Here is a 15,092-nt window from a genome sequence, read left to right on the forward strand (position 1 = left end):
TGCTAGTTATGTTCATATGACTGAAAGTTCTCTTGAAAGCATCAATCTCTTACTCAATTTGTACCATTCAGTAGCTTTTGTCTAGACTCCTACAATTGTTGATTAATCTTTATACTATTTGAGGTAGAAGCATATCCATGTAGCAGTGGTTCTTTAATCAGCTGGAAAGCTGCTTCCTATCTCATTTATATATTAATTAATAGAGATCATGACTGTTCCTTAGATAGTAGTCAAAGGAAACGCTTGCAAACATACGTTTGGATACACAGGAATAAGGAACTTTTTCCTAGCGAAGGGATAACATTTCTCATTCAATGCCCTAGAACATGATCATAGGCTTGTTTGGAGTCCACCATATACGTTTGTCACTAAATTAAGGTAATGATTGTCCTAATGAGTATGATAAACACTCCATTGACGTTGAGACAAACTATATGATAATCTAGTTGTCTATCATTTAATTTGAAACGGAAGGTATATTCCAAATAACACTTTGATCCTATTAGTTGTCAGGAGATTGGACCATTTCTTTTCAAATTGCAATCATAAAAGAAGGGAAAGCAGCCATATATTTCATGATTAAATCATAGAATAGAAAAACTAGTTTCATGGAAAGATATGCAGAACTTAAGATACAGAAAGCTTATCTTGCTGTCATTCACTTGAGGGTGCTGGAAGTGTGGTCCGAGGTACAGAATATTGTAATTGCTAGGTTTTCCACCAAAACAGGAACACCATGACACCATTAATCGCGTCAAGTTCCACGTGAAAAGTCTTTGCTTTTTTTTTAACTCCAAAAGAAAGAATGATTAAATTCCTGAAAATGGTAACAAATGTGCACGTGAATTACTTTAACAAATAAAATATGCATGAACAAAAGGATGGTATATGTACTCAGCAAAATCATATACTTCCTTTAAAAGCACGAGTTTAGGTAAATCTTTCAATGGTCAATATTACCCTTCATTATTTTGAATATTTCATGTATATCTTAATTTATGCTAATCATAATTACATCCTATCCTAATCCTACGTGAACTATCTATAGCTTAACAATTTAAAAAATAATATTAATAAAATATATAAAACATCTTTATGGTATTAGTTTGTTAAGATAAAGAAATTATACGTAGCTAATATACTATAATGCATAAAGTATTGCAAAAAAAATCCTAAAAAGTTTTAAAATTACACAAAATATCCAAAGTTTAAAATTATAAAAACCATCGTAATGTCCCAAAACTTAAAATAACAAACATGAAATTAAGAAATTAACAACAGTTTGTGAATAATTTAAAATTTATAGTTAACACCTCAATGTCTCAAAAGTTCACAGAAAAGCACTCTAAAATTCTAAAATTTTAAAACTTATAAACAAAATAGATGAATTCAAGGGATTATCATGATGCATCCAAAAAATTCTGACATTTCAAAACTTAAACAACAAACATGAAATTAAGAAATTAAGAAATTAACAGTAGCCTCTGAAGAATTTTAAATTTTCAATTAACACCTCAATATCTCAAAAACTATAGAAACACCCTCAAAAGTTTAAATTATAAAAAATCACCCTAAAATTCTAAAATTTTAAAATTTGTAGACAACAAAAGATGAATTTAAGATATTACCCTCAGGCACCTAAAAATATAAAATTTACCGAAATTAATCTTAAAGTTACAAAAATTGTAAAAAAACTCCTTCAAAATTTAAAAATTGTAAAAAAAACTCTAAATTTTCAAAATTTATAACAAGTACGCATCAAATCTAGAAACTATTGGTAGACCAATGAAATTTAAATTTTTCCAAAATTAATCTATAGTTTTAATAATTATAAAAAGACCCTCAAAATTTTAGAGTTGTATGAAATATCCTGACATTTAAAAAAATTACCACCAACACATAAAACATAGAAGTTACAATTACCAAACTTAAAACATTTTTTTTTAAAAAACTCTCCCAAAATTTTAAAAACTACAAATCATACCCTGAAAATTCAAAACTATAAAAAAAGGCTAAATTTTTAAAAATTGGCAAAGAAAAGTGTAATTATTTGGTATTTTTTTCATTAAGATGTGTGTGTGTGTGTGTGTGTGTGTGTGTGTGTGTGTGTGTGTGTTATTTCTAATTTAGGGTTTACTATCCCTTTTCAACATCTAAAAATAATATAAGTTGATATTGGTAAACAAAAGCAATAAGAATTGATTAAAAACATCCGAGTAAGGAATAAAAATTTAAAAAATATTATAGCTTAAAATTATCACTAGTATATAAATTAAAGTAACTGCATATAATTTTACTAATAGGTTGGAGCAGCAAAAATACATTAGTAACATTAATTGATAAATATTTAAATCTAAAAAATGATAAAATACTATAATATAATAGCTTAGCATTAATTAATTATAATTTAGAAACATTAATATTTGATTTTAATAATATTTATAGGGTAAAAGAATATAATGAATTACATATAGAGGAATTATCAAAATGTTCAGAGATACTCTTCAAAAGAATTAAGCTATTTCCATTACAAATGAGAAAGTAACGAAAATAAATTTAAAATTCAGAAAATATCCATAAATCACTTGAATTAGCATTAACATAAAGCATATCTATTAAAGAAACATTGCCTGAGTTGCTTTAAAAAATAATTTAATAACTTTATCTCAATCAAAGAGGAATTCTCCATGGAAGATATAAAAAATTATTAAGTATTCATAAATTTCATACTTTGTTCTTCAAATACTAAAGAAATTAAATATTAATATTACAATTTAAGGCAAATTAGTAATGAAAAATGCAAGTATTTAGTTTAGATCTTTGTGAAAAATGAGAGGGACAGAGCAAATGTAATATTATTGACATAATAGAAACTCTTTCTGGATGCATATTAGAAAAATTCATTGTAGGAAAAAAAGAGATAGCTTCTAATCTTATTTAAGTAATAAACTAGGAACACCAAGAATTTCATATATATGACATTAACATTTATTCTCATTGAAATAAAAAATTAAAGTCTATATTTTAAGCAGTTTGTGTTGAACATCGGAAATACATTTGACTTCTTTGTAAAGTTAAATAAGAAGATAAAAGATTAATGAGCCCAAAAAAGATAACAACATAAAAAATATAATTACAACTTGATATCACAATCAATGTAGATGATGAAGACACGAGAATTGCCCGGGAAAAAGAAAAAGGTGAAGAATGATTGATTTAGCTCAATAAAAAATAAAACAGAATGAATAAAAGACAATATTTTCTAAATATATTATAGAATAGTTTAATTATTTTGAGTGAAATTAGAAATATTTAGAATGAAGTTTCATAAACTTTTTCAGTATTTTTATATGCTTATGTGGATGTTGTATTTTTATATGCTTATGTGGATGCTGTTATCATATAAAAGTATAATAGAGTTAGTATTAATCTTTAATTTATAATTTTTTATGAAGTCTATCAATGATATAAAAGTATAATAGAGTTAGTATTAATCTTTAATTTATAATTTTTTATGAAGTCTATCAATGATTAGGAACAAACTTCATCTTTAATTTATAATTTTTTATGAAGTCTATCAATGATTAGGAACAAACTTCATATTTTCTTTTATATCGTTGTAGCATACTTTCAGTCAATCATTTTGCCTTATTAGTTTTAAATATTCACCTAACACTATTTTAATATTTTTACTTTTGCAACACTATACTTTCTCAAGTAAACTTGGCTTCATATCAGTCAAGATAATATGAAAATTCAAATTAGCTTCAAATTATATTTGTTTTTTGTCAATTCAAATATCAACATGAAAATTTAAATTGAGTGTAGCTCATGTAAACAAACATAAAAAAAATCGATATAAAAGTTTAGAGACAAAATTGAGCACAAACTATTAAAGTGGAACTGATGAACAAATTTTACTTAGAAAATAAGCCAAAAATACTTAATCATAGTATAAAATCTAGTATTGATAAAATATGCAAAGAGAATGTTAATAAATGTACTCCTAAAGATTTTATGATGTGATTGGTCTTGAGAAGATACTTGAAGTCTGGTGCAATACCTTCCATGGCGAAGTTGGAAATATCACTAGGACAATAGATACCTCTAAAATTTTAAAACTCCTTGGTTCTTCCTAGTTGCAGTGTGCAATTGTAAAAATTACCTGAGTTACTTCTTTGCATCAGCATGGAAATAGTAGCCACTGAATTGACGTACCAAGGCAAATACCGCAAATCTTGAAAATCAAACAAAACTATTATTGAAATGCAAACCAAACTGATGCAATAATGATACTGAAAGAGAAGTGTAAGTTCTTACGTATCAACAAAATAGGACCTTTTACAACTTATGGAAGTGATCTGGATTAAGCAAGCAATCAGTGATTCTTTGTACAAGTTCTTCCTTCTTTCCTCCCACCTTTTTGTTTTTAATAGTGAGAAAGGATTTTAGATCTGGAACAGTAAGTGATTGCAGAACACCCCTGCTATGGTAATCTATAACCTGAAAGCAATCAAAGCATGAGATTCCACAATTAATTTAATCATGAATGATGCAAGAACTGTGACTTCACCTTTGCAATTATATCAGAGGAGTTCACACAGTGTTTCGTCTTCATCTTTTTACAGTTTAATGAAGCAGCTTCTTTACTGTGAATTTTTCAGAAGTAGACAATGAATCCCAAAAGGGGTCTTTATTTCCATAAAATTCAATTAATACAATTGAAATATCAAACAATAAAAGTCTATGGATCAATACCATTGCTAGATAAACACTAAATGACATGCTATGTCAGTATGAAGAATGAAGTATACAAGAAAGTCAGAACATGATTCAAATTCATAATTATATGAATAGGTAGAAATGGAGCAAATGTTATATTCCAGTGCAATTTATATACATATTACGCATAAGGCTGTGGGCGGACAAAAAAAAACAAAAAATAAAAGGGCAGAGAGTGAGCTTAGCATATGGTAAGGTTGAGGTCCCAGGTTAAAGTTGTGGAAACAGTTTCTTGTGACATGGGCTCAAGGTTACAACTTTTGACCCTCAAAACCTACAATGGCAGGATCCTCATTTTCTGGACTGTCTAATATGCATAGAATTGTCATACACCCTATTTAACATAGATTATGAAAATTAATTGTGTTATTCATTCTTACTTTTAATGTGTATGTACAAATGAAAGCATGTAGCAACATTCTTTCTAGTCAAATTTTTGAAGAAACGGATGAATGGCAATCATATCTATTTTGGAATATGACAATCATGTCAATAGTCTCGGACTGAAATCACAGGAGAAAATGTTGATTGCAGAGTACAGATAAAATTTAGTGAAATGCATAGAAAGAAAGCCTACTTACCTGAGGTTTAACTTGCAATTAAGTAAACAAACTTACTGGATAGACAACACACTCCTAATTCAAGTTATCAAATAACTGAAGTCCTATATTATGTAGTGTACAGGTAATATAGCTCCCCCATATTAAAAACAGGAATAGCATGGTGAGATATCCTAATTCCTTAATTGTCAGTATCAGTTTCATAAACCAAATATGATGTAGTAAACTGTAAGTTTGATGTAGAGATAGTAAACATATCTTCTTCTCATTGTTGAAGGTCTTCTTCACCAGAACTTCTACATGTGGCACTAAGCAGAATATCTACAGGTCAGACAAGAGAAAATGCACAAAAATGGGATATGAAGGGGAAAATTACCGTTATTATAATCTTGGGAACACTGATTATCAAGAAAAGTTTTAATCTTTTTCTTCTTCTGTGAGATTCGAGAATTCTGAAAACAAAATTATAGTTAACTTTTTCCACAATTCTCATGCTAATCATGAACCAATATTTCAAATCTTACAGATTGCACGCTGACTTCAACCTTTTGCACTGAAACACCATTCTGCAAATGAAGGGATAAGCTTGAGTAAAAGAAAATCCATCTTGGTACAAATAAACCTTATATGAATTCGTTGTTCTTACAAAAAAATATATATGATAGTTCACATTTAGAGGAGTAATCAACAGAAGAAGGAATCACTTTTAGTGCAAAAAGTTCTCCATTCTCCAATTTAATAAAGTGGATTTTTACCGCCTTGCTTTAGAAAAGATGTTCACCAAGAACTTACCCGACTTACTTCCCTTATGACGTCTCCAGAAGAGTTATGTTTCTTTTCATTTGCACTGGTCTCACTAACAAGGTCTGATTCCTCTGCTGTTACTCCACTCATGCAGTCTTCAGCAGAGGTAAGCTTCTTTTCAACTTCAGTTTTCTCGTGTACACTGCTCTCGCTCGTACTTGAGGACTCGTGTGTTATCTTAATCGTAAGAATTTCAGCAGAGACATCCTTCTTCTTGGATACATTGCTTTCTTTCTGATATTCTGATTTTGCAGCTGTTATTTGACTCAGGAAGTTAACTGCTGAGGTTTCAGTTCCATTGCTCTTGTTTACACATTTTGGTTCTGCATGGAAGCTCAAATTAGGTTTTTCTTAATTACCGGTGAGGCAGCAGTTAATTCATCATAATTGGAGACTTCCCGTGAGAAACTAAAAATAGTTTTGAGTGAACAAAGGCAGTAGAACATATCCAGTTGTCAAAGAAAGGAAGACTTACAGTAGAAATTTGACTTGTATCTACCACGGTGCTGTCTCAAAGAACAAACCATTAAGCACACGAGAAATGATATTTTTTCTGTTACCTTTTCTGTTGGTTTTATGTGGCGTGCCACAGGAGTAATCATGATCATTTTCCCCAACAAATGAAGTGTTAAAGAAACCCAACTCTTAAATTTACAAGGTTTGAAAGGATTGACAAATTTTACTATGCGCTATCAAAGCAAGCCCACAGTAAAACGCTCAGCTAAGAGAATGCAAAGAAATGGAATGTTGACGTAGAACCTAGAAGACCAGTTAAGTATACATGTTCAAGTTCAGGCAATCAGTCAGTCGTACTTCACTGACAGTCTTACTTCAGTCAACAAAAGATGAAACAATAAAACTGACGAAACATAGTAGTGGCATTGGAGATATTGAGAACAAGTCATACGGCTTAACCATTGCTGTGAATAAAGTAGATGGGGTTTAACATGATAAAAATGAAGTTCCGTTTTCTTTTCAGACCATAGGATGGGGTCAGAGTGACCCCAGCTCAGATTTATTTCGTTTAAAAATTAAGTATTCTGTCCCTTATGTAACATCTATACTTCAGTTCTAGTAATTTGAAGGATATAACAAACAAGGGCTATGACACTGCAGAAGAACTTCCATGGCCTTCAGCATGAACTATGGAAAACATGCAGTTAATTGATCGCACATCTAGCTAGTACCAATCAGCTTTTTTCCAGGCAGAGATTTGTAGTCCATACTATCACTATGAAGAATATTAGCGGAAGATGCAAGATGAAAAGAGCAGCTGAAAGGATTGGCATTTATATCTAAAGATGAAGTATAGCGCTAAAATGCTGGATTGAAAACATCAGCTAGAACAATAACATAAGCAATTGTCACTAGAATTCAACAACAGAAACAGCATACAAGGAATTGTTGACTAGACAAAACGGAAGGGTCGGAAAAGGTTCTGGGATAAACTTACCTGAACTAATGCTTTCTGCAAAAGATGCAACCTTTATGACATTGGCATCAGGGGGGCACTTAACTCTGGTATCGCTTAATAAACAATCATACTGATGCACATCTGCATGCTTCTCACGAAAGACACACCCAAAAGCTGGTTTTGGGGTGTGGAAGTCTAGCAAAATAAGCAAATAATAATAATAATAATAATAATCATGCAGAAAACAAATATACCAAGGCAAGACAATGGTCATGGGAAAAAGTACCTAGAGACAACTGAAGAAGATCCAAATTAGTATCCTGCTGTCTGGTAACTTCACCTGTATAAGAAATGCGTTCTCCCATTGTAGCATCCTTTAGATTACTAGTAGCTGTTTTCCATGCAGGTAAGAGTGTGCTTGTAACAAGTGATGACACTTCCTGTAATATTTAAAAGCAATGATAATTTGCACTTATAAGTCTCTCGTGTTCGGTGCAGTTTGAGTGGTCAAAAGGATTGTAGCATCATCACATGCAAAAGAACTCCTCTATAATTCAGAAGCAGCAGAAAAATTTACCAGGAACTGTGGTAACTTATTTCTAAGGAGAACTTGCACAAACACATGCACCAGTTCTCACGCATATAGGCATCCACATGCATATACATTAAATAATTATATAATAATGTGATATATTTACAGCCTCAGAATGAGAAATAATCAGCAATTTTTCTAACTTACTCAGAACCTACTGATTTCCTGAAAAAGTTTAAATACTCCTACAGTCTAATCTCTTAATTCTGCCACTAGTATTAGGGGAAAAAGACAAGCCTGGCTTGGAGGTAATTGGAATATGAGACACTAGGTGTTCATATATAATATGATGCAAGAAACAAATAGGAATTGAAACAAGAAAACAAAAAGTACAATCATGCTCGACGTATCAGTCATTAATCCACTTTACCTTAACTTTCAGCAGACCTTGACCAAAGAAATCCCAATCTGCATGATGAATTAATATAATGAGCACCCAACAATGCCATCATAAACCTTTAGTGCAAGATCAACAGGATTGACAATGAGAACAATATATGGTAAAATATGCTCCACACGCGTGAATAAAGCACACTCGGACACTCCAATGCCCAAGCACCAGAAGCACACATAAAAGTCACACAATCGTTCTCATGCTTTCTCTAACTTACCCTTTCTGCATTTATATGAAATAGGTTTTGAAACTTATACGAAATTAATAAGTTAAACCTTAAACAATACAAATAAACTCTCATATAGGGGACTGAAACCTTTCTTACACTTATAAGATTCGTTAGGGAAGAAACATGACATTTTACGAGCACTTGAAAATTTAGAGGTACCTCAAATATCATTAGTGCAAATTAACAAGTAATACTAGTTATCTACGGTCCACTTAGTGACTAAGAAATGCATGTACAACTTACTTATCCTAACACATGACTACAGGAAATAACTGTTTGAATAAACAAGAGAACAGATTTACATGTAAAAACAATAAGTGGATGTCCCTAACCTCCGATCAAGTTTACAAAAAATTCCAATGCCTGCAGAGCTTTTGATGTTCTAACTGTTTGAGGTGCTGGAGCCAACCCTGAAACTTGAAGAGCAAAGGCAGATGGGTACCTACCTTTCAACCATTTTTATAGGTTACAGAAAGTGCTCATGTTAGATTCTAATGTGGAGGAGAAAATGACACATTATGAAAAAAGTTTCAACAAGAAGAGTCTTATGAAGAGATTAACCATTGCCTGTTAATATGGCTTCCATTCCTTATCTGGATGTTGAAGAAGTAGTTGCTTGGCAAGTCTAGGCCATGCTGCACAATACAAATACTTTCGTAAAAAGGAACTGATACCAGAAAGATGACGAACATGCCAGTTCGAACATAATAAGGAAAACAGAGTATAAATTGAAATTGGAAATATGAGGAAAACATATTAAGGAGTTTCATTGACTTTTTACCTTGAATAAAGAAAACTCTTCAAATCTGTTAACTGTCTCCCCAGCAGGAAGTAGCTTGCTTAATCCTGCCATTAGTAAACAATTTAATATATTTCCAGACTATTATGTCAAATGGTCAGTCAAATCAGCTAGAGATTAACAGTGTCACAATTAAAAGTGTGAAGCTTGCTTTACCTATAACATGTCCCTCATAAAGAGAAGGAAGAACTTTGCAGCTTGTTGAAAAACCATATTCCTCCAAAACGACTGCCTCACCATTTTCAAACTTCCCCAACACTTGGGAGCTAGCTAAATCTGAAAGCTAGGATGAGAAGCGCGATAATGTAAAAAAGAAAGGCCTAATAATTTATTGTTATCGCAATTGTTATTAAAAAGTTACCTTATGTCTTTTAAACCAAAGTACGTCAGGGGAAACAAGGAAGAGAAGTCCATCATCTGTTTCTGCTTGTACTGTCTAAAGGATCAAATATGAACACAGGAGAGAAAAGCACAAGCTCAGCATTATTATGAAAATATGAAAAGAATGAAAGAATCAATTAGAAACAAAGTTACTCGCTGTTTCACTAAAAATAAATCATTTAGAAACAATGAGCCAATGTGAAAATAAATTTTACCTAATTGAGTTTACCAAATAAATGATTACTGAAGTAGAGAAGGACTACACATCCATTTCAAATTTCTATTTTGCTTATGCGATATAAATATCTTCTTCAGTAAGTGAATGTTTTCACTCATAAACATATCCAAAGTGGTAGAAATGACAAAAAAATTCTCCATAACCCACGATATTTTGCCATTTTTATTTATTTCCACCCATTAGCAAATACTTTTGTGGAGTTTAAAATTCACGATTTCATAAGCTATAACCCCATATTTTTAAGTTGTTTTTATTTTTTTTGACCCAGTAGCAAATAATTTTGCGGAGCCCAAAATTATTGATTTGATATGCTATAACCAACGAAAATTTTTCCTTTTTAGTCATTTCTACCCATTGGCAAATAATTTGACAGATTCCAAAATTTATGATTTAAATAAGTTATAACCCATATTTTTTAGTCATTTCTACCCATTGACAAATGATTTCACAGAGTCCAAAATTCACGATTTCATATACTACAACCAATGACTTTTGGCCATATTTATTCTTTACGTCACATTATGTGTAGTCCAGAATTCACGATTTCATGAGCTATAACAAATGATTTTTGGCCATATTTAGTAATTTCTATCAATTAGCAAATAATTTTGCGGAGTGCAAAATTCATGATTTGATGAGCTGTAACCTATATTTTTTGGCCATTTTTAGTCATTTCTATCCATTGGCAAATAATTTTGCAAAATCTAAAATTCCCGATTTTATGTGCTATAACAAATGACTTTTGGCCATATTTATTCATTTCGTCACATTAGCAAATAAACACTTCGCTCTATTTATATTTGACCAGCTTGGACCATAATATCTTTCTATGATGCCTTGCCTTGATCAATCTTCAATCAGCTGACATGCTCAGGAATGGGGTAATTAGTTTTCCAATGTTATCTTCTTTTATCTTCTAATTTGTTTAATAGAAGTTTTTCAATATTTCCTAAGAATGGAAGAGAATGAGAATGAGATCTTCAATTCCCCATATTCTAGCATGGAGAACAGATGTGTGTCCGTGACCATCTCATAACTAAGTAATAAAATGCAAATAAAAAGATGTGTACATGACCATCTGCAGAGACAAATCGTCCAGATAAAAAGTCCATGGATCCAAAATTAACCAATAATTGAGCTTAATAGTTGGAGTTGCAACACTAAAGTATATTCATTGTTTGTAAAGGAGCATTTAATAATAAGTATAAATTCATAATCAGCCATTTACCGAGCACACTGAAATTGTGTTAATATTTTTGCATAATCGATAAGAATCCATCAGAACAATCATTTAATGGAGAACACTAATATATAGGTCACAGACAAAACTAAAAGCATTAGACATAAAAATTACCACATTGATGGAACATAGGTGCCTTCTCTCCTCGCTGCAAGCAAAGCTAGACTGGATAAAGCAATTCTCGCCAACACAACTCCAGCTGTTATCAAACATAATGGATCTCAGCCACCACTCAACTGCTTTTGCAATTAGCGAGGAGGACCTCACCTCCTCTTCCAACCCTACCTTTATCATGAAGCAAAAAGTCATCAGTTAACTTCTTGGTTGGGAATTAGAACATATAACAGCTTTCTCATGAATCAGAGAATATAACACTACAATAGCTTGTTGGATACGTCACAGGAAAACACTAGTTTCTTTTCTGATTCTCACAAAATATTAGGCACTGCTTTTATTTTTCATTTGCAGCTACACACTGATTCAAAGAGGTCTCAGATACGGGACAAAACCATATGCAGTGCTTAAAACCCTTCGTAAGTTATATTAAGTCTATGATCTGTAAAATTCAGTGCACATCATTCAATCCTATCCAGAAGCTAATAAAGGGTTGCAAAATATTCCTAAGCCGGTAAAGACTTATACATTGAAAGGGGAAAAAACAACATGGAGGTCTACTGAAAAATCTCCTAGTTTCTTCCTCAGCTTATAGATTGATCAGAGTGCAAATTCAATGTCTATAAATGTTTTTGGAGTTGCATATTGAATAAATAGGTCCAGGCATTTTGACTAAAATGCATTTCGTTTTCCTACAAGAAAACCTAATTAAAACATCAAAATTTCAACTTCACATTGAAACCCCTCATTAAAATTATCAAGTTCCGATGTAGGGCACATAATTTCTAGCCTCCATGATTACATAATTTCTAGCCTCCATGATTTTCACACAGCGGTTTGATCAGGACAACTTCGTCAAATTTAAGTCGTATTTTTTATGAACAGGCCAAGAGTTGTAAAACAGATACAAAAGCTTCCCTGCAATCCCCCAAATCTTGTCACTATCAACTCACACGCTATTAGCATCTGAATGTCTAAGCTCCAACAAGGATTTCCCCCTAAGTTATTAAAAATTGCAGTTTGAACAAAATTAGAGTATTTTACACAAAATCCATTGGCATAAGTCAATAGAAACGATCTGTGTCTCCTCAATCAAAAATAAGAAAGACGACAACCGATCTCTACAAAATTCTTATGAGAATAACCACAAGTTAAGGTAGAAACCCCAATCTAAGGAACGAAATCGCTCTAGAACCTTACTTCGATGCCAGGAATCGATCTTACAAGCTCATCTACGACACGAGCAGCAGATTCGCACTGAGATCTCTGCAACAATCAATGGATCAAAGGAAACAACAGGAAACATCAGATCCGATACCCGATCTAGGGTTTTGATGAGTCCTTGGTGATTTCGTACCTGATAGACTACGAAGATGTCACCGGCGTGAAGGAAGCAGGCGAGGCGCCAAGTCCTCGAGAGCCTGCAGCAAAGAGTTTGGAGATCGATGGAGTTCGATAATGGAGGAGATCGATCGCCGGCGATGGGGAGAGAGAGGGGGAGGAGAGAGAAAGAGGAGGAAGGAGGAGGGGAGGCTCGAACTAGGATTTTGTTGCGGAACATCTTCCCTCGATTTTTCGCAGAGCGGGAATCGCGCCCTCGGGCTGGCTATTTTTTATAGCCTCTTTAATTACTGGTATTTGCTTATAAACCCACACAAATCACAAAATTGGCCATTTGCAATTAATAATGTGAATAGGTTTACAGGCTTAATGTTACTATCTACTAAGCTAAGGTTTGGTTGTAGATGGGATGCTGAGAACAGAGAATTAGATCAGGGATTGTATGAGTTAAACCTTATACACTCACTTTTTTTGATGAAAATTTTTGTTCGTTATGCTACAATTGTAATGCGGCAAATGTTGCATGTAGCAAATCTTGAAAACAATATTAAATGCAGGGCATTAATCTAAAGTTCGTTGTTTTGATATTTATGTTTGTTTAAGAAAACAAATTTCTAAAGCCAAATGTAATGTTTGATTGGATGTAAAGGCTGTTAAAATTGGACTTTTGTTATATGAAATATATTTTTATGCAATTACGTATGTAGTTATCCACAATCTCTATTTTTCTTATTTGAAATTTGAGGTTTTTGCATATATACCCCTAAAATCTTTAATATTTGCAAAATTTCCCCTCAAATCTTGATACTTATAAATTTGCCCCTTAAAGATAGCATCTTGGGCCTTTCTACTATTCCGACTTAAAAATATTATTTGTTTAGACAAGGCAATGTTAAAATTCCTGATAATTTTTTATTTGAAACCTAAAATTAGTAAGTGAAAAGGGATAAAAAAATATAAATGTGAGAGAACTTGAAAGTTATTTTGTAAATATGAAAGGTTCGAGGGGCATATATATGCAAAAAACCCCTTAAAATTTGCTAACTTGATATTAAGTTCAAATTTATTTAGGATAGTGTATTTATCATACAAAAAACTCTAGTAACTAATTAGCAACAACGCTCCCATGGTCTTGGGGTCAATTTCGGACCAATTATAATAAGAAAGGATAAATTTTCAAAACAGTCTTCTTTGGACTTTTAATCCCAAAAACGACCTGTTTTCAACTTATTTTCAGAAGCCGGCCTGGTTTCAGCGCCAAGGCTGAAACCAAGTCGGTTTCTGAAATTAAGTTGAAAACGGGTCTTTTTTTAGGATTAAAAGTGTAAACGGGATTGTTTTAAAATTTCCTCCTAAAAAGAAATTAGGGGTTTTATATGAAAGTCACCTTGACTTTTTTCCAAATTGATATTTACCTCCTTTTCCCTTTTACTTTTTATCAAAACCACATTTACTTACTATTATGTTTGCAATGTCACACAAAGTTAATTTTTTTAGGGAAAAAAAAAAGAAAAAGCTTGAAGTTCCCATTTTACCCTCAACCTAAAGCCCATGTGTCCTAAGTAATTATAAACTCAAGGGTTTTTAGATATTAATCCTCCAAAGCTTTTACATTTTGAAATTAGACCCTCAAATCCGCTCCCAATCTCCAAACCCTAACGGGCCTAACCCAATCTGCAAATCCTAATTCTTAATCCCCAAACCCTAACCTTACCTTCTCCCTCCTACCCTCCAATACAAAAAAAAGCCTTTCTCAATCCTCTCCCAACCTCTAACCTCGCCGACCTTTATGCCCTGTTTGGATGGAGGGTAGAGAGGGGGAGGGGAAGAGAAATGAGGCTTTCACCTTGTTTGGGAGTTTTTTTAAGGAGGGTAGAGAGGAGGAAGGAAGGGGAAAGGAGGGTAAAATTGCTTGGTTTTCTTCCCCCCCCCCCCCCCCCCCGATTTGGGCGGTAGAGGAGGGTAAAGGAGGGTAAAGGGGTGTAATGACATTCTTACCCCCATCAAAACAAATAAAAGGGCTGATGTGTTATTAGTATAAAGTCATTTATGTAAATTTACATATATTTACTTCCTTTCACCTTCATTCACCTTACTCAACTCCCAAACAATATATTACAATTATCTTCCCTTCCCTTCCCTTCCCTTCCTGTTGTTTACCTTTCCTTCCCTTCCCTTAGTAAACTCCCAAACACACCATTAGT

At 32.6% G+C, this 15,092-nt stretch overlaps 1 protein-coding gene across 1 annotated transcript; it reads right to left on the minus strand.

Moving 5' to 3' along the window:
* On the minus strand, nucleotides 356–13,108 carry LOC109847931. The gene is made up of 18 exons (XM_020417161.1): nucleotides 12,905–13,108; nucleotides 12,748–12,813; nucleotides 11,548–11,718; nucleotides 9,936–10,010; nucleotides 9,731–9,857; nucleotides 9,557–9,621; nucleotides 9,337–9,410; nucleotides 9,108–9,217; nucleotides 8,523–8,560; nucleotides 7,847–8,000; nucleotides 7,600–7,755; nucleotides 6,135–6,469; nucleotides 5,867–5,908; nucleotides 5,719–5,794; nucleotides 4,574–5,650; nucleotides 4,321–4,503; nucleotides 4,166–4,237; nucleotides 356–817 (listed from the first exon to the last, which is right to left on the minus strand). The coding sequence occupies exons 1-15, from the start codon at nucleotides 13,106–13,108 to the stop codon at nucleotides 5,418–5,420; spliced, it is 1,926 nt and encodes a 641-aa protein (XP_020272750.1). The 3' UTR covers nucleotides 356–817; nucleotides 4,166–4,237; nucleotides 4,321–4,503; nucleotides 4,574–5,417.

This window comes from Asparagus officinalis, chromosome 7 (assembly GCF_001876935.1).
Source record: "Asparagus officinalis chromosome 7, Aspof.V1, whole genome shotgun sequence".
NCBI classification, from domain to species: domain Eukaryota; kingdom Viridiplantae; phylum Streptophyta; class Magnoliopsida; order Asparagales; family Asparagaceae; genus Asparagus; species Asparagus officinalis.

Coding starts and splice junctions, on each gene's coding strand:
- LOC109847931 (XM_020417161.1), bottom strand. CDS start 13,108: ATGTTCCGCAACAAAATCCTAGTTCGAGCCTCCCCTCCTCCTTCCTCC. Junction 9,411..9,556: donor AAGAGTTTTCTTTATTCAAG/GTAAAAAGTCAA, acceptor TGTATTGTGCAG/CATGGCCTAGACTTGCCAAG. Junction 5,795..5,866: donor TTGAAGTCAGCGTGCAATCT/GTAAGATTTGAA, acceptor TTTTGTTTTCAG/AATTCTCGAATCTCACAGAA.